The 16,661-nt window shown below is 33.8% G+C and overlaps 1 protein-coding gene across 1 annotated transcript; it reads left to right on the top strand.

Annotated features, from left to right (window-relative positions):
* Positions 1 to 15,967: 15,967 nt before the first annotated feature.
* LOC127104751 (uncharacterized mitochondrial protein AtMg00810-like) lies at positions 15,968 to 16,451 on the top strand. Its single transcript, XM_051041915.1, has 2 exons — positions 15,968 to 16,064; positions 16,144 to 16,451. Exons 1-2 carry the CDS (start codon positions 15,968 to 15,970, stop codon positions 16,449 to 16,451), a joined length of 405 nt encoding a protein of 134 aa, XP_050897872.1.
* Positions 16,452 to 16,661: the final 210 nt, after the last annotated feature.

The raw sequence follows: 16,661 nt of genomic DNA, 5'->3' as shown, positions 1-16,661 counted from the left end.
GACAAGACCTTCGGTCTTGTGCCTACGTACCAACATAAAAATGAAGGATCAAAACCTCGTAGTTCATGATACAAATTTCAAAGTGGATGCATTACTTTTAACAAAATTAAATTTGAAAGGCACAAAGGCCTCAAAATGGCTTGAATGAGTTAGTTCTATTTGGATTTTTGAAAGTTTAGGTCAAATATAGTTAAGTTTATTTACAAGTTTGATTTAAGAAAATAAGTTTGAAAATGCAATGGCATAAGGCCAAAGTTTCTATCTTTTTGCAAAATGGTCAAAGTTTAGAACAAACGTAGTTCACACAAAGAAGATTTTGAAAAATGGAGAAAGAGATTTTGAAATTAAAGAAATGGGGAGAAGATGAAAAGACTACCATATGTACAAAAATTAAAAGTTAAGAGTTGAAAAAATCTGACCAAATGGGTAGCAATCCAATAGACAAGAATGTCAATAGAAACCCAGAATTCCCTTGGACTTTTTTAGTATCAAGCAACATACAAATGCACAATTATATTATCTTGAAGAGCAAGGCATCAAATAAAGATGGTCACATCCAAGCTTATCCATTCCATGATCTTCTTCAAAATAGCCCATGTAACAGATGAATTCCACAAGTCACAAGTTCAAAATAACATCTTCACAATGATCATGTTGCAGATGAACTCAGAAGGATCTTGAATGATGTATCAGATGAAGTTCAAATTGCAAGCACTTGGTTCTTCAACAAGTTGGAATTGGCCAAGTCCTTTAGCGTAGGAATGTTGCATAAGTTCTAAGTCCATTTGTCCAAGATCAAACCAATAGTCCACACAAAAGTTTTTAGGGTTTTTTTGTTATTATTATGTACATTAATGGTCAAAGACCACACAAGCAAACAAAGTATACAAACAAAATATATCACACAATATGGTCTAAGTGGACAAAGTGAAAATTGCATTAACATAAATAATTAGAATGATATGAACAATGGCAAATGAAATAAAGTGCTAAAAGTAAATTGCATTAAAGTAAAGGCTTGAAATTAAAAGTTAGTAGTTAATAGGTTAGAAGTTAGTATTGCTTGGCTTTTGTTTTTCATTGAAGTCATTCTTTGGAGAACACTCAACCCACTTATCACAAGCATGGATCCTTGAACCAATACATCTTCCAAAGAAGGGAAAAAAGGGAAAGTTTCCACACAATACCATGAAATATGGGAGACTTACAATCTCACTAACTAGAATGCTTATGCCTTTTTATGTCACAAATTTAGCGCTATGTTAAGCAATCATAATTGGACTTATGTAGAAGTCACAACTATTTGAGGTCGGACAATAAAATTTTGGTGTTAATGCATGTTAGAGACATATTATAGTAGACTATACTCATGAAACATATCACACACAAAAAGAATATGCAAAAGGGGTGGCCTAATCTCATCCATACTCATGTCAACTTTTCAATCAACTAGCCTTAGGATTTTGAGATATCATAGGCCAAATGGAATGAATGAATGAAGAAAGGGAATAAGATGAAGTGGGAGGGAAATGGATCAAAACACAAATTGGTCAAAGGAGGACTTTTACCAACTTAATATCATCCATTCATTTTGGGAGATGGAATGTACATTCCATCAATCCCCTAAATCCAATGATATTTATTTGACAAAGTCAAATCAACCTTGACCAAGGCCCAACAACAAGAGTCAAACATAAACAAGTCATCACAATTGGTCAACAAATTTATTTGGCATTTATTCAAATTAAAAATACTAAAATAGTGCAGTTAAATTAAATATGGTTTGTCCAATTCCTAAAATCTCATCAAAACACCAAAGAAATGGCCATGAGATTTATCATAGGTCAAACAAGGTCAAAGGACCTTGGAGAAAAAATTTCATAATTTTTGGACGTTTAAAAATATTTTTAAACAATTAAAAACAAATGCAAAATCAATTAATTCCTGAAAAATATTAATAATGATCCAAAAAATAATTTTAATTCAGAATATGAAAGAGGAAAATATTTGAATTTTTTTGGTGAAAGTCCCATATTTTCTGGATCAATATTAAATTTAATATGAATTATTGAAAATAAAGCAATTAAAATGAAAATTAAAATATCAGAAAAAACGTGGACCACTTGATCTCCCTCATTAATTAAGGTGGCAGATCAAGTGGATCAGAACACGCGTTCCACCGTGCACTTGAGTCAGCGCACCACATAGTTGGTATTCAAAAGGAACGCTAAGGATTACATCATTTTAAATGGATCATTTAGCTTAGAACCATCCAGCACACCACCGGCGGCCAAGGACCGGTTGTCTTCTCCGGCGAACCTCGTCGGACTGGTTCAGTCATAACCATCACCAAAATTAAAAACAAGGACATGATTTCAAAGTAAAAATGGCACTGAGTTCGATTCTAGCCTCAACTCACTCTAACTCCAAGTATATTGAGAGATAGATGGAGTTGAAATTTGAGGTACATGAACTGAATTGCTTCGATTTAGCCTCTAAGCAACTCAATCTTCTTGCCTACATTGGTAGGACTTTAGACAACCAAAGAATCAATAGAATTGAGCAAAAATTAGAGAGAATCGAAGAGATCAAAATTTCTGAAAAATACCTTCAATGGAGGTCTGGATTCAACTGATCTTGCTCTTGCTCGTGCTTGACCTCACTCCGAATGCTTGCAGAAGAAGGATTAAATGCTCAAAAGGTTGTGGATCCCTGGAGTTTTGAATTTCAAAACAGTGGAAATTCAAACTCAAATTCAAGTGAATTTTTCAGGATTATCCTTTGCAATGTGAGGGTTAGATATTGGGGATCAAAGTTGGCGCCAATGTGTGTCAAATGCTAAGCATATGAGGCTCTATTTATAGCTGAAATCATTGCTCTTTGCACACTTGAAATCCACTTTCCAAATTTGGTATTGATGATGCATGGGTGCATGGGCGCGTATAGGCCCTTAAAACCATTGCTCTAAGTCCACAAATGAGTGTGAGATAATCTGAATTCAACTTGGATTGCAAGGCAAGTGTGCATGAAGATTTGAAATTTGATCCTTGCCAAGTGATGACAACATGTTCATGCCATGCGCAGCCTATGCATTCCTTGTCCAAAATGGATGAATTTGAGCTCTTTGGAAAGGTGAGATTGATAGGAATAACTTTCATGTTCAACACTTTTCCATTTGGAGTTTGTATCATGAAGAAATTTGAGCTGGAAGTTTGGAAATTTTTGACATATCAATATTTTTCTAAGTGTCAAGCCATATGTCTCAATGTTCCACCTTGCTTAACTTTTTATATGAGCTTCAAATGAGAAAAGTGTCTTCATCAAAGTTGTATCTATTTCAAAGAACTTCAAAATAGTAACCAATATATTCTAATTTTAATTTGGAATGATAGAGTTATGCATTTTTGAAGTTTGGAAAAATCACTTGATCAATGGTATAGGCCAAAAGTGACCTATAATGTAACCTCATATCACATGCTCAAAAATGTTGAATTAGCTCCCACTACAAACATAAAAGTTGAAGTATACACATTGAATTTGATTTTTCAACTTGGAAACCTTTCATATCATAAAAATTGAGCAAGTTATGGCCTTGGGAAGTTGACTTTTAAATTAGGGTTTAGACAAAATGACCTATAATGTTTCAACATAGAAAATTATTTCCAAGCAAAAATAGCTCTAGGTCTCAACATGAAAGTTGTTTTTAATGTTGTTTAGAGTAAGTTTTGTCTTTGAATCATTTTCATATGGTAAAAATTGTAGGAGATAGGCTCTAGGGAGACCCAGTTTTGATAAGATGAATTCATCTGGCCAACCACCATCAACCAACTTGCTAAATTCCAATTCTCTTGAATTTATAGGCTCATGGCAGCTCATATATGCATAATATGATTAATTTTGAAGTGTCTCTTTAGAAATTTTATCAATTGGTGAGATAGCTTGTTGGAGAAGTTACTCAAGATACTCAGTCAAACTGGGGTTTCCAAGGCAAATCACCCTTAAAATCTTGAAGAAAACTTGATCAATATAATATGTAGAGAACATTAGGACTCATATATGATGCTTGTAACCATTCTTGAATCAATCCATGGTTGTGCTCTTTGTTCATGAGGGTCTCAAACCCTAGATGGGAACTTGATGAATCAATGGGATCATGCCCTTCCTACAAAAGAGTTAGGCAAATACAAAGACATATTTTTGATATTTTGGTTAGTGAAATAATAAAATACAAGTATGATACAATCACAAAGTGCTTGGTGATCTCTCCCAGAACAAACCCAATGAAGGAGGGGTAAGGAGAATGTCAAGGTATGATCCTAATGTTAATGCTTATGATGAAGCTACATGAGGGATCTTAGGGTCAAAATTGGGGTCTTACACTTTAGTTTCTTTCAAATTATTTTGGGTGAATCTTCATTGTTTATAGTGCAGAGTGATTAGACGATCTTTAGCATTCCAAGGGAGCATATAAGGTTCTCAGTGTGTCATCTTTGCCCTTTTGAGTGTTATAGACTATGCACAAGAAAGTGCGCTTACTCTTTTTCATTTTTCTTTGAAGATATTCTTGTATGAGTGTTAGTTAAATTTCATCTTTGTCTCTCTGATTTTGATCCTACTTCTTATTTTTAATATTTGAGCCCTCTACTTTTGCCCTTGTTCTATATGTTTTAGGGATTCTAGGAATGTGAACATTTGAGTTTTTTCGTCATCTTCGTCACACTTGCACTGGTTTCTTACCATATTTAATCATGGTTATCACACTAATATCGACCAAGAATTCCAATAAGTACATTTCACGAGTTTGGGTGAAATCAAAAAATTGAGAGTCGCTTCTATCTTCTCTTGTGGGGATGCCTTTTCTCGAGCGGTAATCGACGTTGGTCCATCAGAAGATTGGGGTGTTGTTCCCTCATATGAGGATAAAATAACTTGTAGTCTGTATGGACGGTACAAGATTCCATTCCATGAGTGCCTATTGTATCTTATTGGTTATATTCTTTCCTTTAATGAGTTTGAAGTTAGTGTCTTAAACCATCTCCTAATTGCCCCTCGCAGTTCCACCCTGTAAGTTGGTCGTTCATTGATTTTTTTTCCATACTAGTGTAAATACAAGGGGATCATGCTGATTGTGACACTGTTTTACCACCTCTTCAAGGTACAAAGTGGTGTTAAGTCCGCAAATGGTTCTGACCTGCTTTCTCTAAGACAAACTTTAAATACTTTGAGACTTACTTTGATAGAGTGAAGCATTTCAAGAATCTCTTTTTCATGGTTTTTCCTTTCAACGAGGAGGCTCATGGGAAGGTATCCTCTACTTGCACGAACATCTTTCATAAGTATTGGACTAAAAGTCACTTCCTAACCGGAGCTGGGATATATAGCTGCAAAAAATAAGAGTTGTAAAAGGAAGAATTATACTTGAAAAATAAGTTCATGGCCTTCTATCAGGACCTTGGTTACGTCAGAGGAGTTATCCCGTCCAATTTGGTGTCCAAAACCAGGTTGAAAAGGTGTGTATAAACCCACTGGCTAGTTGACATGAAAAGGTGTGTATAAACAAATTTGGTGTCCAATTTTGTGGGTGACCCATGGGTTTGAACACTCTTATTTCTTTCCTCTACAGTTTCGATGATTCCTCCCTTATTTTTGTAAGGGCCATGAAGAGTGAATATTCCATGTGGCGTTTAAGGAAGGAAATTTGAGTTATTGTTACTTCGGTCAAAGTTCCAAACACACCTTCTTACGAGGGACTTTATGCTTCAGATACACCTGTTGGAACCCTTTTTGGCTCGGGTGTCGGACAGGTCATGGAAACTACCTCTCCTCATGTTAGAGATAAGATTCAGGTTTCTCCTAAATGTATCATGGTAGATTAAACTTTACCATCTCCTCATCAGGGAATGGGGGAAAGCTTTGTGGGACCTTGTCTAGCAGAAGGTTTGTAAGATTTAGGTTTCTCCTGAACGTATCGTGGTAGAAGAAACTTTACCATCTGACAAAGTCTTGAATTACTATAAAGCCCTATCATAGTCTGAGTGAATATTTGTAAAGCAAAAGAGCATTCTCATAAAAGTGCATGGCTGAAACACACACACACACACACACACACACACACACTAAAAATTATTTTCAAACTTATTTTTCTTAAGAAATTATTTTCTAAAATGTCTTGAAGTTCTTATAGATAAATTGGGAGTAGTCAATTGCTATGGGCAAAGTTTTTCCTCTTCTCATCGATTGAAGCATTTGTCTAAACGATTAGATCAATTCAAAATTGAGCTCTAAGCGATTACAATAACGCCTTAATGAAGTACATTAACTAGATATCTTTTCTTTCCTTTTTGAAACTGGTTATCAATTACCATTAAAGTTTATAATTGATTAACATTATGTTCTAATTGATTATATTATCTTAAAATGCATTAAAACCAATTTCCTTTTTGAGCCAAACTCTAGCCTATAAATAGAGGTCCCTTTTCTCATTTCATTTCAACTAGAATCGTGTTTTGACACTTCTCACTCTCTCTATCTAAAAAAATTCTTTTAACTTTCTCTGACTATTATTTTACCGGAAGTGCTTATTTGAGAAAGTCCTTTTGTGAGTGAGGATATATTGTAGTTCTGGAATAGTAGAATTGTAAATTTACCAAGGGAGTCTTTTTCTATACACCTTAATTGAATATTATCCATTTATGGATTTGTGTGGGTTAGAAAATAAACCCGTAAAAGCTTTGGTTTGGGGATTGTGTGATCAAACCTCTGTTTAGGTTCAAGCTCAGCTCGTGGTGAAAGCTTGATAGGTTTGAGGTTAGCCTGTGGTAAAATCTCATAGGTTCTTGGTTAGCCCATGGTAAAACCAAGGTTATGTTAAATCTGAGTATGTGATAAAAGCTTGTATAAGGTTTGAGATTAGACCAGTATTAAAATCTCCTAAGTTACTAGTTAGCCCGTATAAAACTAAGGTTTAAGGTTCGTGAGCTCAGTCAGTGGTAAGAGCTTACAAATTTTGTTTATAAGCTTGAAGACTAACCACTCCAAGATTCTTGTGGAACAATGACTAATCGCTTCGATCTACTGATTGTGGAAGGGGGACTAACCTCTTCAATCCACCATTTGGAAGAGAACACTCAATTGCTAAATCCCAAGTCTTACTGTTTAGGTTAGAAGTCAACTAGTTTTCCTTGTATAAGGGGGTTTGTGAGTTTACCTACATAAATCTCTCAAAGTTTATTGGATTCTTTCAAGATCAATTCTTGGGGAGAGGAGTCAGTTTTTTTCTTGTTTGAATGAACCTCTATAACTCCTAGTGTTCACCTTTTCCCCTTAAATCTTTATTTTCCGTAATTTAAATTCCACAATTTATTTTCCGTTGCTTAATACTCAAATGTTTTCAAAATATTTTTAAACTCTGATTTTAATTCACAAAGTCTTTCAAAACCATATTTTTCGGGACCATACAATTCACCCCCTCTTGTGTGGGAAGTCACATGTCCAACAAGTGACACTAGAGCCTAGCTTATGTTTAAGGACTAATCATCTCATGAGAAAGATGACTTTCGATAAGGGATATTTTCTAAACACACAACCACTTTTCAACCATAATATATTTGATATTTGGAAAGCCAGGTTTAGAATGTTTTTACAAAGCATAAATCATGTATTTTGGGAAACAATAGTCAATGGTCTATTCATCCTTACTCATCAAGTAAATGATGAAGTAGTAGAGAAACCTGATTCCCTTTGGACCGAAGTGGAAAAGAGAAAATATGAAATAGATTTCAAAACCAAGAGCTTTATAACTATGTCTCTAGATGATATCAAATTGTATTATGTTCATCATTATAAAATCTCCAAGGAAATGTGGGATACTCTTGAAATGATAGATTGAATTTCTCCAAGTATCAAACAAGAAGAGAGGAACACACGAGGTGAAGAAGATAAAGATATCACTCTTAAATGTGTTTCAAAGCTTATGAATATTGGGAAGTATGTTAGAAATTGTATCACTAACAAATATCTAAAAGTTAAGAGTTGGAAGTTTAATCCAATTCTTAAATAAAAAGATGAAAGCCTTCATGAATTTTAGGAAAAATAAAGGAGAAGGAAATTATAGAGAAGTTGAACGAACTAGTTTAACTACTCAAAGATGAATAAGAAAAAACTGAAGAATCTTCAACTTCATCACACTTCTATCATATAACTCTGGTAGAATCCATCGAAAGAACAATATCAGTAGTTGAACGATCCTCGAAAGATTCAACATCAAATGAAAAACCCTCTTGTTCATGGAACTACAAAGAAGAAGAAGGAGTTTCTTTAATACTCGAACAAAGAAAAGGAAGAGATACATCAACCTCGGGGAGAAATGTGAAAGAATCATCTTTAAACGAAGAAGCTGAAATATGCTTAAAGGAATCTTATGAGGCATATACTATTCTAGGTATCAAATTGTCTTATGCTCAACTGTTTAAAACGAGTGGTCAATTAGTGGAATAAAATGATAAACTAAGAGAACGTACCTTAGGTCTTAAGGAATCTCTAAGACACCTCAAAGAAATAAATGATTAATTTAAGATAGAAATAACTAAGCTTAGAAATTCCAAATAAGAATGTAAGCGGTATGACTCCATTATAAAAGAAGTAACAAGGCTTCCTAATACCTTAGGAAAGGTTACCCAAGGAATAAAGAAGCTTAACTTGATCTTATCAAGTCAAAAAGTCTCCACGAATAGAAATGAAATAGGATTTAAAAGGGATAGAAAACCTAGGAAAGATGTAGATCATAAAGATAAGAAGCATCTGGTTTATGAGTGCACACATTGTAAGATAATAAGACACTTAGAACCTTTCTTTTTTGATAAATTAAAAGAATATAAAGGTAACTCACCTTAGATCTTATGGAACTAATGCACATGAGCCCAAGAAAATATGTGCGCCGAAGGTGAAACCTTAATATTTTGCAGGTATGCTTTGCATGTCGATGATTTGATGATTATTAATGAAGCAGTGCAAGGAAATAGTATACCTTTAAAGTATACAACATTTATGAAGTCTCTAATCAAGGATGAACAATGATGGAAAATAATTAACTATTGTGATCAAAGCAGATTGTTTGAGAATTACTCAAAGTTTATGATACTTAGTTATCAATTGAATGGAAATGTCTATAATGGACTGGTTCATTTTGCTGTTTATACCAACTATTGAATCCAAAAATGTGTATAGAAGGATACATCATACTATATTTGGTGCTTTCCCTTCTGATGAAAGTATTTATTAAAATTTATTGATCAAAGAGGTATACATTATTTTAAGGTAAAACTAATCGGATAACTCTGATTAACCCCTTAAAATAATGTATTTAATTTCTCTCATATAAAGTAAATATTATTCTAACCTAAAATATAAACGTTTTTAAGTGTTTTTAGAAAGGAGGTGTAAGTAAAGACAAGCAGTGGTGCATCAATCAAAGCCCCAAAACAATACAAGCTAAACTGGGCCAAAATAATCGATTAGGACCAACATCTAATCGATTAGGTGATGTGAAAATTCAGATATTCGAATGTTGAAGCTCACCGCAACAACTAGTTAGGTGATACATAAATGCATCGAATAGTTTCTGTAACACCCCAAATTTAATTAATTAGTTTAATTGAATTATTTAGAATTTTATTTGATTAATTGGTATTTTAATTATTTATTGTATGGTTGTGGGGGTAAGTGTCCTTGAGGTAGAGGTATAGATAGAGCAAGAGTTTGGTATAGTTATTTAGAATTACTTAGAATATTAATTAATTATTAGAATGATTAGTATTTTATTTGAATTAATTAAATAAAATAGTAAAATGATATAATTGGATCAATATGGAGAATTTGGAGAAATATTGGGGAGCAAGGAATTAGGGAGTTAGGGAAATAGTATGAATTATGAAAATTAAGGGTTAATAAGGTCATTGAGAAGAATTATGTAGAAAAATCTAAGATATATTTGAATTAAGAGAGTTTGAAGAGTTTTATGTAAAAACAGAATTTTATGGTTAGAAGAGGCAAAGGCTGGGGCTAAAGGAAGACTACATTGTTAGAGCTTGAAGTTGCATGTTACTGGAAAATCCAAGGTAAGGGGGGAGAAAGGGAAACCAATATAGGTGTATTGCATGAAGGGTAGAGATTAGAGATCCTTACTCTCGTTAGGGTTCCATGATTCTGTTCTATGAATTATTGTTGTGTTGGCAATTTGGAATTGATGATTTATTGGATTTATGCATATGATTTTATGACTGAAATTATACTTGAATCATCATGATTATACATGTATAAATTTCCACCATTATAGAATGTATAAGGTTTTAGAAATAGGACTATTTGGTGAATTGGTGGTCAATTAGTGTGTTGATTAATAGAATTAGGGAGTAATAGAGTGGGGTTTGATTCTGAGAAAAAAGATGTTTGAAATACGTTATTTTTGTGTTAAGAAGTGTTTGGATAGTAAAAGATCTTCCATGGGCGTGAAAAACTAGTTTTTAGGCAAAAACAACAGTTGGAGTTGACCTATACATGTTTGGAGTCAACTCCAAACCAACAAATTAAATTTTTTAAATAAAAATAGCAATATGTATCGATACATATATCCTAGGAGTCGACTATAAACTGGAAGATGTGAAGGCAAGCTTCTCAAAGTGTTTTGATGAAGACATGCTCTACAAGAAAATGTGCATCGCAAAAAGAATGGTTCAAGACTCAAGCACAAGTTAAGCTTCACTTATAAAAGAATTTCACGTCTTGAATATTTCTATTGAATTGATCAAATTATTAAGGTATAAAGTTCTCAACCTCTCTATGTTCATTCAATGCTCAAGAGTTTCATTAATATATGTCATGTTTCATTTAGGCCTCTTAAATATTTTTATTTGGACTTACAATTCATTTTCAACTGCATCTGGTCATTATGCCTTTATGGTAATCGGTTACCAGGTTTGAAGTAACCGATTACCAGTTGTCTGCGCTGCCTCTTGTGACAATTTTTGTAGTAGGTAATCAGTTACCATGTTTTGGGTAATCGATTACATGGTGAAAATTTTCAAAAAATTTAACGTTGGTTCAGATGTAACCGATTACACCATATTGGGTAACCGATTACCACTGAACCAGTGGCAGGAATAAATAAAGTTTTTCATGAAAACATTTTTTGAATTGTCTTCTTGAATCATGGCATCCATTCATGAATTATGACAATTTAGAAAGGTGTTTAAGGGTTATATATACCACATATTTTCAGAATTTGAACTCACCTCCTTCACACTAATATTTCAAACATTTTTTCTCTTCATCTTTTCAAAAATTTCAAGTGTTCTTGATTAAATTTTCTGGTAAAACTTTCTACACAGAATTTTCAATATACATTCATATACTTTCATCCATACCATTCTTATAGAACTTGTATGTCATAAAGAGAATTGATTTCTTAAAAGGAGAAGATCAATCAATAGATTGATATATTGTTCCATCTTTCAAAAACTTATAAAAACTCATATTGTTCTTGTTATCCTTGTAGTCTGTGCTTGTTGGAAACAAGAAAGTCACTAAGAGGGGATTGTTCTCTTAGTGGACTTAGAGAAAAATCCAAGAGGATTGTTCTTGGTATTATTGTTAAAGTATGCATAGAAAGACTAGGTTGCCTTATCCATAAGATCTAACAATAATAAAATCTCTTACATGTGGTAAGGGGACTGGAGTACTTTCAGATTGTAAGGGGAACCAGTATACATCTCAGTGTTCTTTACTTTACGCATTTTACCGTTTCATTGCATAACCAAACCATAAAATAAAGAACAAGTTTTCATAAAATCGGAAAAAGTTTTCAAAGAACCTAATTCACCCCCTCTTAGGCGCATACTCAACTTACATTTAGCATCAGAGAGGGTTGTTGGTAACTTGCTCTATAGATCCAGAACATGGCTTCCGCAAATAATCCAGTTTTCAAAGATGGTGGTAGTAGTAGTAAGCCTCCTTTATTCTCTGGTGAATATTTTGACTTCTGGAAAGTCCACATGAAGGCACATCTAGAGGCACAAGGAGAAGGAATATGGAAAACCGTCGAAAATGGTCCACATATTCCAATTAGTGTGGTTAGTGGTGTTGCCACTCCTAAGGTTAAAGGCTTCTATGATGAAGATGATAAGAAAAAGATCCTAAATGAAAAGAAAGCTATCAATATTCTTCAAAATGCATTAAGTATGGATGAGTTTTTCCGTATCTCTCAATGTAAACCGACAAAGAAATTTAGGACACTTTGGTGGAGACTCATGAAGGAACTACTGAAGTGAAAAGATCCAGATTTAACACATCAAGTCAAGAATATGAAATATTCAGAATGCAGCCCGGAGAATCCGTCGTTGCATTGCAGAAGAGATTTGTCCATTTAACGAATCATTTGATTGCACTCGGAAAAACCTTCACAAATGAAGATCTCAACCTTAAAATACTTAGATCATTGACAAGAGAATGTCAACCGAAAGTAACATCCATATCCGAGAAGAAGAGTCTCTCGACCCTGACATCCGCATCATTGTTCGGAAAGCTTCAAGAACACAAATTGGAACATGGAAGACTTGAACAACATGAAAATCAAGAGAAAAAATCCAAAAGTATCGCTCTAAAAGTTGACTCAAAAGAAGAATGAACAAATGATGATCCTGAAGAAGATGGGAATTTTATGCTTCTTGTTAAAAGACTCGGTAAATTCTTTGGTAAAAATGATAAATTGTTTAACTATGCATATAGAAAGAAATCTTTCCGGAAAAAGAAGGCTTCCACTTCTACACAAGATGTTACATGTTATGAATATGGGAAGCAAGGTCGTATAAAGCCGGATTGTCCAAAACTTTCCAAGAAAGGTGACTTCAAAAGCAAGAAGGAAACCAAGAATAAAAAGGCTTATGTTGCATGGGATGATAATGAGATAAGTTCTCCATCAAATTCAGATAGCGACGAATGTGCAAATATAGCATTGATGGCTTCACCCCACTCCGACGATGAAAAAGAGGTTAGTAATGAATTTTACATTTATGATAATGATGCATAAGGTGCTATCAATGAACTCCTTAATTATTGAAAAACTATTACAAAACCATTTCAAGTCAAAAGAAACAAATCACATCTCTTGAAGAAAAAATTGACACTATGGAGAAAGAGTTTGAAATGGAAAAACAAAATGTCATAAGTGAACAAAAACATAATTTTGTATGTAAAAATTGTGACTCACTTTCATTTCAAATTGTCTAACTAAAAAGAGTTTTATAAAGATATGAGAAAGGACAAGTTAGATTGGAAGGTGTTATTAGCCATCAAAGATATTAAAATGAAAAAAGTGGTCTTGGTTATTCAAAATTTTCTAAACCAAGTTCTAACCTAACCATTTTTGTTAAGGCTAGTGAACAATCTACCAAAGAGAAATTGACCAAAGTAAAGGTTGTTCATCATTATCCTAAAAGGAAAAAATTTGCTAAAAAAAAATCCTATGTTCCTAGATATAATTTTTTTTTGTTCAAACTTGTTTTTATTGTGGTATAAGTGGCCATACACCTAATGCTTGCTATGTTAGAAACTTTAGTGTGGCAAGTGGGAATTACATGTGGCTAAAGAAAGGTACTAATTATGAAGGACCCAAAGCAATTTAGGTACCTAACAAAACTTAATTTGTTTTATAAGTATGCTTGAAAGCCACATCAAATCTATGGTATCTAGATAGTGGTTGTTCCAAGCATATGACGGGAGACCTGAACAAATTTTCAAATCTAGTGCTTAAGGCCAAGAGTTATGTTAATTATGGAGATAACAACAAAGGAAAGATTCTTGGCATAGGAAAAGTTGGAGCACCACCTTTCACATCCATTGAAGATATTTTTTTATGTTGAAGAACTAAAGCACAATCTTCTAAGCATTAGCAAACTTTGTGACAAAGGCTTTAAGATCAAGTTCACAAAAGATGAATGCTTGATTGAAGATGAAGTCACAAATGAGGTAAAACTTAAAGGTAAAATAATCAATAATATATTTATGATTTCCCTTGATGATTTGTCTTTGAAGGTAAAATGTCTCATGGTGAACAACAATGACGTATGGCTATGGCATAAGAGAATTGCTCACATTCATATGGAACCCTTGAATAAACTAGTTAAGCATGATCTTGTCATTGGAGTGCCTAATATAAAGTTTATCAAAGATAGATTATGTTATGCATTTCAAAAGGGAAAGCAAACCAAATCAACTTTCAAACCTAAGAATGTGGTGTCCATTTCAAGGCCACTACAATTGTTGTATATGGACTTATTTGGTCCATCAAGAACAAGAAGCTTCAGAGGTAATGTATACGATTTAGTTATTACTAATGATTTTTATAGATATACTTGGAAATTCTTTTTAGTTCAGAAAAGTGATGCATTCAAGGTGTTCAAGAAGTATTCAAGGCAAATCCAAAATGAGAAATCACTAAAAATTGCCTCCATAAGAAGCGGCCATGGCGGAGAATTCCAAAGTGCCTCTTTCGAAGAATTTTGTAAAGAACATGGAATATTTCACAATTTCTCAGCACCAAGGACTCCTCAACAAAATGGAATGGTGGAGAGAAAGAATAAGTCACTCGTGGAACTTGAAAGAACAATGCTTAGCGACTCGAATCTTCCAAAATATTTTTGGGCGGATGCGGTAAGCATGGCATGCTATATAAGTAATAGATTTATTATAAGACCTACTTTGAAAAAGACTCATGAACTTTTCAAAGAAAGGAAACCATACATTGCTTATTTTCACATTTTTGGATGCAAATGCTTTGTCTTAAACAATGACAAAGATAACCTCGGTAAGTTTGATGAAAAGTACGATGAAGGTATTTTTCTTGGCTATTCTCTCTCTAGTAAAACATATAGAATCTATAATAAACGAACTTTAACTATTGAAGAATCTATGCATGTTTCTGTAGATGAAACAAACCCCTCCAAGGAGGATGTTGTTTTGTGTGATGATGATGATATTGTAGATGTTCCTCAAGAAGATACTTCCAAAGTCAACAATGATAATTAAACAAAACATCATGAAGAACCAATTCAACAGGAGTCAAATGATAACGATCTACCTAAAGAATGGAGAACTCATAGAGATTATCCAATTGAATATGGAGTTTATTTCATAAATTGAACCTTCCAAAGTTGATGAAGCCTTAGGAGAGGACCAATAGATAATTGCAATTCAAGAAGAGTTAAACCAATTCAAAAGGAATCAAGTTTGGGAACTTGTCCCTAGGCCAAGTGGTAAACACATCATAGGTACCAGATGGGTGTTTAAGAACAAGCTTGATGAGAATGGTATAATTGTTCAAAACAAAGCAAGGTTGGTGGCCCAAGGATACAATCAAGAGGAAGGCATTTATTTTTAAGAAATGTTTGTTCCGGTTGCAAGGTTAGATGCTATCCGTTTATTACTTGCTTATGCTTGTTTATTAAATTTTCAGTTATTTCAAATGGATGTCAAGAGAGCCTTCTTGAATGGATATATCAATGAAGAAGTCTATGTCAAACAACCCCCGGGCTTTGAAGACTTCAAGAATCCTTCACATGTCTTCAAGTTGAAGAAAGCTCTTTATGGCTTAAAACTAGCACCAAGGGCATGGTATGATCGACTTAACAACTTTCTTTATGAAAGAGGATTTGAAAAAGGTAAAGTTGACAAGACATTGTTTACTAAGAAAATAAAATGTAACACTTTATTGGTTTAAGTCTATGTTGACGACATCACATTCGGCTCAACAAACAAAGAAATGTGTGAAGAAATTTCATTGCTGATGCAAGGAGAATTCGAGATGTCCATGAGGGGTAAGATGAACTATTTTCTTGGACTCCAAATTAAGTAACTAAAGGATGTCATCTTCATCAACCAATCAAAGTACTGCAAAGAGTTGTTGAAAAGATTTGACATGGATAGTTGCAAGGCTATGTCTACTCCAATGGGATCTAGAACTTATGTTAATCAAGATGAATTGGGTGTTTCCATTGATAACATAAAGTATCGAGGTATGATTGGTTCCTTACTATATTTGATGGCAAGTCGTTCTGATATAATGTTTAGTGTGTCTTTGTGTGCGGTTTCAAGCCAATCCAAAGGAATCACATCTCACCGTTGTTAATAGGATCATGAAGTATGTTAAAGGAACAACAAATGTCGGCCTATGGTATCCAAAAGGTAGTATATGTGATTTAGTTGGATATTCTGACTCAGATTATGCAGGTTGTAAATTTGAGAGAAAAAATACAAGTGGAACATGTCACATCCTAGGAAATGCATTAGTTTCTTGGGCGTATAAGAAACAAGCATGTTTTGTCTTAGCCCACAGAAGCAGAGTACATAGTAGCAGAAAGTTGTTGTGCTTAGATTCTATGGCTAAAGCAACAACTGAGTGATTTTGGACTAAATCTTGGATGCATATCGATGTGACAACACAAGTGCAATAAATATAATAAAGAATCCATCCATTCATTCTTGTACTAAACGCATAGACATTCGACATCACTTCTTACGTGATCATGCGCTCAAAGGAGATGTTGAAGTCTCGTTCATGGATACGCACAATCAGCTTGCCAACATATTCACAAAACATCTCCCGAAGGAAT

Source organism: Lathyrus oleraceus, chromosome 7, assembly GCF_024323335.1.
Source record: "Lathyrus oleraceus cultivar Zhongwan6 chromosome 7, CAAS_Psat_ZW6_1.0, whole genome shotgun sequence".
Taxonomy (NCBI): domain Eukaryota; kingdom Viridiplantae; phylum Streptophyta; class Magnoliopsida; order Fabales; family Fabaceae; genus Lathyrus; species Lathyrus oleraceus.
Note: the sequence above shows the minus strand (reverse complement) of the source record. Positions and strands in the feature narration are given on the sequence as shown.